At 42.8% G+C, this 8880-nt stretch overlaps 2 protein-coding genes across 2 annotated transcripts in view; both read right to left on the reverse strand.

Annotated features, from left to right (window-relative positions):
• The window catches only part of ilkap (integrin-linked kinase-associated serine/threonine phosphatase), a 5794-nt gene extending 1681 nt beyond the window's left edge, over positions 1-4113 (reverse strand). Inside the window, exons 1-6 of the mRNA XM_053320302.1 lie at positions 4043-4113; positions 1964-2143; positions 1666-1783; positions 1461-1567; positions 644-737; positions 6-40 (exon numbers count right to left, since the gene is read on the reverse strand). Of these exons, the coding sequence (XP_053176277.1) occupies positions 6-40; positions 644-737; positions 1461-1567; positions 1666-1783; positions 1964-2143; positions 4043-4085 (577 nt within the window). The 5' untranslated portion in view covers positions 4086-4113. The remainder of the gene's footprint in view (positions 1-5; positions 41-643; positions 738-1460; positions 1568-1665; positions 1784-1963; positions 2144-4042) is intronic.
• A 993-nt stretch (positions 4114-5106) lies between these two features.
• On the reverse strand, positions 5107-6417 carry LOC128359988 (piggyBac transposable element-derived protein 4-like). Its single transcript, XM_053320303.1, has one exon. It carries the CDS (start codon positions 6415-6417, stop codon positions 5107-5109), a length of 1311 nt encoding a protein of 436 aa, XP_053176278.1.
• Between the last annotated feature and the right edge of the window lie 2463 nt (positions 6418-8880).

Below are 8880 nucleotides of genomic sequence, written 5' to 3' on the forward strand. Positions count from 1 at the left end.
CAGACAAGTCGCTGTGGAGCCGTCTTTCCAAACTGGTTTCCTGTTCAACAACACACACACACACACACACATTTGATGAGGTGATGAAACACACAACAAACAAAAAGGAGACAGGAAAGAAAGATGGAAGGAAGGAGGGAGGGAGGGGAGAAAGATATGATGGAACGGACAGAATGATGGATGGAAGAAAAGGAGGAAGGACAGAAGAAAGGAAGTAAGGAAAGATGGAAGGAAGGATAAAAGGAACGGAAGGAAATATGGAAGAAGGAAGGAAGGAGGGATGGAAGGAAGGAAGGAAGGAAGAAAGGAAGGAAGGAAGGAAGGATGGAAGGAAAAGAAAGAGAAGGAAGAGAATACAGGAAGGAAGGAAGGAAGAAAGGAAGGAAGGATGAAAGGAAGGAAGGAAGAAAGGAAGGAAGGAAGGAAGGATGGAAGGAAAAGAGGAGAGGGAAGAGAATACAGGAAGGACAGATGGAAGGAAGGAAAGAAAGAAGGAAGGAAGGAACGAAGGAAAAGAGGAAGAAGAAACTGGGCTGGATTGGACCTCTCTGCGGGCCGGTTCTGGCCAACGGGCCGCATGTTTGACACCCCTGGTTTAGAATAACAGCCGACTGATGCCTATGAGGAAGAAATGAGCTCTTACTGGCTGGAAGCTTTCTTCAGAAAGTCTTCATCTGTCTGTCGGAAAGTGTCCAGGAGACATTTTTTAATCAGCTTGTCCAGATTCTCAGTTTCACCTGAAAGAGACGAGAAGGAGGAGATACAGCTGAGTCTGAGTCTGTGTCTGTAACTGATGTTTTTATTTTATTACACAGTTTGCACAAATGTATGAATTAGGGCTGTCAGCGTTAAACGCGTTAATCACGATTAGATTAATGCAATCCATAACGCGTTAATGTTTTTTAATCTCATTTTAATGTTGCAAGCCTTTTTGTCCCTTCTACTCCCCCGTAGACGGCTCCTCTAGCTGTAGCGCTATGCTTTGAAGTGGCCTCCTGCAGTAAACCTACCGCGCTGATGGAAAGTAAGAGAGCTACTGGACTTTTGAACGGCTTGTTTAACTTTAAAACACTTCCAGACGCTTCAGTTGACAAGTCAAAAGTAAAATGCAACCTGTGTCAAACGGAGTTTAACTACCACCGGAGTACGTGGAGTTTGAGTTAGCACCTCCACGCTAAACACCCAGGTGCAGCCAAGCCAGCCTCAGCTCCACCAAAGGACCATTTTGGAGTGTGGGAGTCGCAGCAGAGCCGTGATTGATTCCCAGTTAAGACACTCTGGTAAGAAATGCTTTACATTATGGGCTTAAAACTGCCTTCAAATGGAAAATAACAGGATTTTAAACACGCAATTCAAACGCCATTAATCGTGATTAACTATGAAAAATTCTGCGATTAATCTCGATTAAAAAAATTATCGTTTGACAGCCCTAAGTGATAAAAGTCGGCCTCTGAACTCACCGCTGGGAAACTTCTTGCCCAGGTTGTGATGCAGATGCTCGGCAGCGAATCGAGACGCTCGTGCTCCGCCGTGACCGTCGAACACCGCGAAGTACGAGACGCAAGACCTGCCAACATACACACACAAAAATAAGATCTGAAATTATTTTAATCTTCTTTTCTTCTTTTTTTTTATCTTCTGATTTTCTTCTTCTTCTTCTCTTACACTTGGCCGGGCAGAGCCGACATGCAGCTGCTCATGTCTGGAAGCGTTATGTGAGCATCCTGCATTTCCTCTCGCTCGCCTCGTCTCGCCGCCACGTAGCCTCTCAGCACGGGTAGACCTGCACGACCAAACACACACACACACACACACACACACACACACACACACACACACACACACACACACACACACACACACACACACACACAGTAAGTCCATGTTCACACACTCCTCGGGTCATGTTACTCAGATTAGAGGAAAGGATGCAAACAAACATTGCGTTGGAAGAGCTGAAAACCTTCTCTACAAACTTTCTTGATCTCCTCCTTTTCCTCCTCTTCCTCTTTTTCTTCTTCTCTTCTATCGGCGTAGCACTCTGCGTCTTCTCGTTTTCGTTTTAGACTCTTCTTCTCCTCCTCCTCCTCCTCGTCTTTTTCTTCCTCTTCTTTTTTTCTGGTGGACTTTTGTTGAGCTGCAACTGAGAGGAAATACATAATTTAAAGCTTCATTAACATCAACCTTCAACACTCCTCCAGCTGTTTCTTCATGAGCTTCATATCATACAGATGTTTTGGCATTTTTATCTCTCTAATGCTGACGAGTGCAGGCTTAACCTCTGCCTTGAGTAATGCAGTCCAAAGATAAATCAATTCAATCAAGAAAAAATTCCTGAATTTTCAAAATATGAACCTCGGAGGAACTGCATTTAGAGTAAATTCCAATAAAGTGTCTTAAAATTTATATTAGGGCTGGGTATTGTCAATGATTTCCTGAATCGATTCAATTCCGATTCACAGGGTCCCGATCCGATCCGATTCTCGATTCGATTTTTTTTATGTTCCCAGAGTTTCTGTTTTGTAAGTCAGACAATATTTTTAACATGCAATCATGTGTGGACACCAAACTCTTCAAGAGTAAAGTTAAATGATGAGTCTGATCCAACACTGGGATCTAGCATGATAGCATCTATGTGGATTTACCCTTAAGACCAGAGTGGCATTTTAAATCATGTCATTTTGAATTATGATGTCATCATGTAACCATAGAGATTATGGATAAGCATGTCAGTTCAAATACAAGACAAAGTTGGAAAAAATCGATTCACAGAATTTTGAATCGATATCGAATTTTTAAATAGAAAATCGATATTAATTGATGGATCGATTTTTTGGACACACCCCTAGTGCACAGTCCACAGCATGTGTTGGTATGGAGGAGTCTTGCTGCTGCTGTCATATTCCTGCACTGTCTGCACCTTCAATGTCCCATCACTCTGCAGCTTCAGAGAAGTGCTGCTCATGTTTCTGCAGAGTGTCCTTCACTGCTGCACATTTCTCAGTGTGGAAGTTCCTCAGTTTTCATCTGAACTCAAAGATAATGGAGCTATGGAGTATTTTCTGTTTGTTATGCTCTTTATTATAATGTGCTGCATGTTTATTTCTCAATGTGGAACAGTGTAATCCTTTCAAAATAAAATGTATTTCACAGAATAAGCACTGTAAAATTGACCACACTGTTGTTGTAACATTTCTTTTCTATGTGTTTGAAGTAGACATCGTGTTACCTCAGGCTCATCGTGCTTCTTTTAATTTGAAAGAAGTCAAAGTTCATAAAGTAACTTTATATTGTTAATATGGATTTAAAAACTGTTGTGCACAGTACACACACAAACAAGCATGCACACGCACACACAAAAATGCTAAATAGCAGAATTTTAAAAAAGCGATTAATCACAAATAACCATTGAAATTCAGCAATTAATCGCAATTTTGAAAATGCATGGTTTGACAGCCGTAATATTATTACACTGCTTCACATGTAGAGTCCAACAGAACAACATAAGCTACAGCCCACTGGTCAGAGCATAAAATATGAGGTAATTATCGTGATGATACGGTTTACCGTGATATTTTTAAACCGGTAACAGTAATAATTAAGATACCAATCAATTCATTTCCATTTCATGAATCATAGCTTCTCCTGCTCGTTAATATTTCGCTCTTATACAATATCAGTTTGTGTGTGTCGGTCCCTTCATTAAGATCTGACAGTAATTGAAACGTCCCGTTAACAACCGACTCACCGGGAGGCTGGGTATCAAATAACAACCGAGTCTCACCGGGAGGCTGGGTATTAAATAATAACCGGGACTCACCGGGAGGCTGAGTATTAAATAATAACCGGGAGGCTGGGTATCAAATAATAACCGGGACTCACCGGGAGGCTGAGTATTAAATAATAACCGGGAGGCTGGGTATTAAATAATAACCGGGACTCACCGGGAGGCTAAGTATTAAATAATAACCGGGAGGCTGGGTATTAAATAATAACCGGGACTCACCGGGAGGCTGAGTATTAAATAATAACCGGGACTCACCGGGAGGCTGGGTGGGCTCCGGTAGGTCGTCAAACAGATCCATCCTGCTGGTAGCTGTTAGCTCCGGTTGCAGCTCTCTCAGTTGGATTTATGTCCGCTGATAAACTGGCGGGATTAAAGTACGTGGAAAAGTCCCGTCAGTCGGTTTCGGTCAACACGTTAATTTAATTTAAATGTTTATTGTGAGCTCGACAGGACTGCTGCTTCTTCTTCTTCTTAGAGGTCGCTACTAGCATCCTGTTTCTTCCTTCTTCTTCTTCTTCTTTAATTTAATGGTGGTTAGTAAACAATGAACGTGCTCACTACTGACACCTCGTGGTATAAAGACTGTAATTACAATATAATACCTTGTAGATGCAGAGAAGGACATACCCAAAATGAATAGAGTATATCTCTGCATCTACAAGGTCTATTTGAATAATTTTGGTGTCATAATAAAGGGAACACTTGTGAAATGTGTTCAGATGTGTAAGTATCAGTATTTATAACACTGGCTCAGAGTAAATTAAGATGGCACACAAGCATAAATAGCAGATTTCATTTCCACCTTTACAAAAAAAAGACATTTTTTTCAGTGAATGTCTCTTTGAAATGATAAAATTCTAAATCAAAGCATCGCACAATGTGTGACCATTATCCTGCCATGTTTGATCCTTATAAAGTGAAGCAGAGCAAAATTACAGAGGTTTTAGGCTTTAGACTATTTAGATGGACTCTCCAAAATGGTCATTTTGGCACATTTTGACACCATCGGTGCCATTTGAAGTTTTTGATGTACTGAACTATGTATTTCACTTTTATGTCATTATTGGTGATCATCACATACATTTAACAGTTTGAGTTTTTTTGAGATTTTTAAATTTTTTGAAAAGTCAACCAAACCAAAAGTCAACAAATTTTTCAAAGAAAACCATAAAAAGCAACTGAACTTTGAATCAAAATGAAACATTTATTTATCAACAATAATAAAAAAACAAATTGTAAACTGTAAAAATCACACAACTATTTACACGGACTGTAAAGTCCAAACTAAAACCAGCTCCTCCTGAGTCTCCTTTTCCTCTCTACTGCTCGTCGTGCCAGAGCTGGAAACAGTTCTTTTTTGCAGTGAGACACAGTGGGACCTGACATTTTCTACAATACACGGCCGTCTTCACCCTCGGGATCCCAGCCTTGAGGCACCTTTTGCAATGTTTTCGAATTCTGGAGTCATCAGTTGTATAGTAGGCGGGCATGCATGTGGTGGCGGAGGCAGGCGGTGGAGTAGCTGCTGAGCCTTCAGCAAACTCCAACATCTCTTTCAGCAGCTGCTCTCTGAAGGTCTTTTGGGTGTGCGGCTTTGTCTGGGTAGGGTTCCACAACTTCAGCAGCTCTTTGTGTAGTAGGAAGCTGTTCACCACTGCGATGTCCACAAAATGATAAAAAAAAGTTTTGTACCATTTCCTGGTCTTTAGTGCAGGGCCTATCAGTGCATTCGATAGGTCCACACCTCGCATGTTGTGGTTGTAGTCGACTACAGCGTCAGGGACCGGTATAGGCTTCAATTGCCACACACCAGCCTCCTTCACCCTCCTCGTGACCGTCCGTCCAGTGAAGGCCTCATGCACCGACGAGCACATGGTCACTTCCCGTGTATCCATCCATTTCACAAAGAGGAGGTTGCTGCGCCGTATCCAACGCAGATCTCCTCTCTCAGCTTTCTTAGGCAGGTCGTTTGCCTCGGTCTGAGGAAAACAAACATTATTTTTCCGGATGGTTCCACAACAGCCAAAGAACTTCTTCGCCAAATCCTGGACCAGGGTAGGGCTTGTGTAAACATTGTCGGTATACACAGTGTAGCCTCTACCGAGCACAGCAAAAGGCAATAGGTCCATGACTGCTGTGTAACTCAGACCATGACCTGTGGTGGACATACTCTTGCCTGTATAAACAAAAAAGTTCCATGTGTAGGCTGTGGAAGAATCTGCCAGAACAAAAAGCTTATACCCCCACCTTGTAGGCTTGTTCTTCATGTATTGCCTCATGCTTATTCTGGCTTGGGAAGCAACCATGCGCTCGTCGATTGAGAGGTTTTTATGTGGATGGAAGTGGGTTTTGCAGGCCTCCACCAGCTCACTGTACAGAGGCTTTATTTTGAAGAGACGGTCATATCCTCCAGTGTTCTTCTTTTTATCATTTTCTTCATCTTCAGCAGGGTTGCTGAGATGAAGTGACCACAGGATTTCCTCAAAACGCCTACGTGTGATTCTGTTATGTGGGAAGGAGAAGTTATACGGGCATGTCTTCTTCCAATAGTCAGCTGTTTTGTGGACCGTCACAAGGCCGGTGAATATGATCACAGCCAGAAATGTGTAGAAACCTTGCACTGTAAGCATTTCCCACTTTACCTTCTTTCCAGCTTGTTGTCTCTTGGCAGCGTTGGCATTTGTGTTGCTGATTATGGTACGGACTACAGAGGTGGAAAAAAACAGCTGGAAGAGGGCAAGGGGAGACCATGACTTTGTTATGTCACATGTAGGGCCAGGGATCCTAGCCGGTCTGAATCGCAGAGGTTCTGGTTTTTTGTCCTTCTCTTGTCTGTCATGCCACCTCTGCTCTTCTTCTTCCTCCTCCTCTTCCTCTTTCACTTTCACTACTAGTGTTGCAGACCCACTTCGACGACGCTTCCTTGTCGTTTGTGTGGTTCTCCCTTTGCGCTTCGGCTGGCTCTCTTCAGATGAGTCCGAATCAGAAGAGTGTGAGAGGGGAGCAAAATCTGGATGAGGAGGGAATTCTTCCTTCATCTGAGTGGTGTCGGTAGGCAATGGTTGCTGGGGCTCATAATCGTCGTCACTGTTAAACCAAATGCAGAAGAAAAATACATTTATCTATTCAGTGGCCTTGTTTTGAAAGTGCAATATATGTAATCACAAAAGCAATAGACGTGTGATAATAATAATCAACAAACTTGGAAGTAAACTTAACAGAAAAAACACACACACCTATATACACACATATCTCCTTCCTGTTATACTAGGAACTTGTGGTTCCTCTCCTGTGGAACCATCTTCCAGATTCTGTCCGGGGGCAGACACCCTCTCTACATTTAAGAGTAGGCTTAAAACTTTCCTTTTTGATTCTCTCAATAAGCTTATTGAGCAATCAATAAGCGTATTGAGCATTCAATAAGCTGAACGTCTTCCCCGGAGTTTTCTGTGCTGTGCTCGTCTCACAGGTAATCTGGGCCTGTAGACGTCCGGACGACAGATTCCAGTCCCGGACCTTCTAGCTTCATTGTTGATTTTCATTGTGTTTCTCTCCTCTATCCTTCCTCTCTCTGCTCTCAACCCCAACTGGTCAAGCCAGATGTCTGAGTCTGGTTCTGAGGGTTCTTCCTGTTATAAGATAGTTTTTTCTCTCCACTGTGTCTCACGTGGGAATGTTGGGTCTCTTTAAAGTTAAAACCTGAAGAGTTCGGTTTAGAACCTGCTCTATGTGGAAAGAGCCTTGAGATGACTCTGTTGTGATTTGGTGCTTTATAAATAAAGATTGATATATAGCCTATGTGTGTGTGTGTGTGTGTGTGTGTGTGTGTGTGTGTGTGTGTGTGTGTGTGTGTATGTGCGCCTCTATCTAGCATAAAACAGACATTATACATTATACACTGGTATATATGAACCTCTCTTTGAGATGTCTCTCTAGTAAATAATGAACTGAACTGTACCTTTCTGATGGAGGCATGTAATCGCTGTCGCTGCTGAAACAATGCAACAGGTCGCCGTCGTCGGATGAGGAGTCTGAAGTAGAAAGTGGCTCCTCTGGATCCTCCTCAAATACAATCTCCTCCATAGCGTGTCTGGTTGGAAACGTCCTGCCACTGTTATTCAAATAAATGATCAGAAACACTGACAAACTGTCTCAAAACACGACCACCGCCTCCCACACCACGCGCTACATGTACTCATACCAAGCTTTTCAAAGTGTTGTGTTTTAGCTCCGGGCGATACGCAGGCCAGTAGCTCGGCAGGGGATTGGTCGATTTGGATGATTGACACTTCGTTTTAACCATTAGAGCCAATAGATTTGGAGGATACACGATTGGCTAACTATAAGGAAGTAAATGCATCGTGCGCGAAACGAACTTCGTTACATTCTTCCGACAGAAAGTTGGTGTCCGACTAAAGCAGCATGTAGCCGACTGCCCTTCCCCTTCCTCTCTCTCCTCGGAAGACAGATTCCAGTCCCGGACCTTCTAGCTTCATTGTTGATTTTCATTGTGCTTCTCTCTTCTCTCCTCCCTCTCTCCTCCTCTCTCTCTCTCCTCTCCTCTCTTTCTCCTCTCCTCCCTTTCTCTCCTCTCTACTCCAACCGGTGGAGCCAGATGTTCTCCCACTCTGAGTCTGGTTCTGAGGGTTCTTCCTGTTAAAAGGGAGTTTTTTCTCTCCACTGTTGCCAAGTGCTTGCTGTGTTGTGATTTGGCGTTATACAAATAAAGATTGATTGATTGATTGATCAATGAATTGACTTTACACAGACTTTAATTAATCCATTCATCCACACAGTATATGTGCTTGGAGCAGGAAAAACATTCAGCACTCCTTGATCTCTACATTTAATACTTTGATCTCTACTTCTAATACTATGATCTCTACATTTAATACTGTAACGACCTGTTACTGTTATGAGTTAAGGTGATGTTAATGTGTTAATTACATGTTGAGAAGTGTACGAGCAGGTAGGGGGTGGGATGCGACCATCAGAGGAAGGTGTGTGTGCGCGTGCACGTGTGAGCGTGTGTGTGTCTGAGCGAGGCTGCAAGCGGGAGCTGGAAAGATACAGAGATCAGTTTATGCTGTTTT

Source organism: Scomber japonicus, chromosome 6 (assembly GCF_027409825.1).
Source record: "Scomber japonicus isolate fScoJap1 chromosome 6, fScoJap1.pri, whole genome shotgun sequence".
Lineage (NCBI taxonomy): Eukaryota > Metazoa > Chordata > Actinopteri > Scombriformes > Scombridae > Scomber > Scomber japonicus.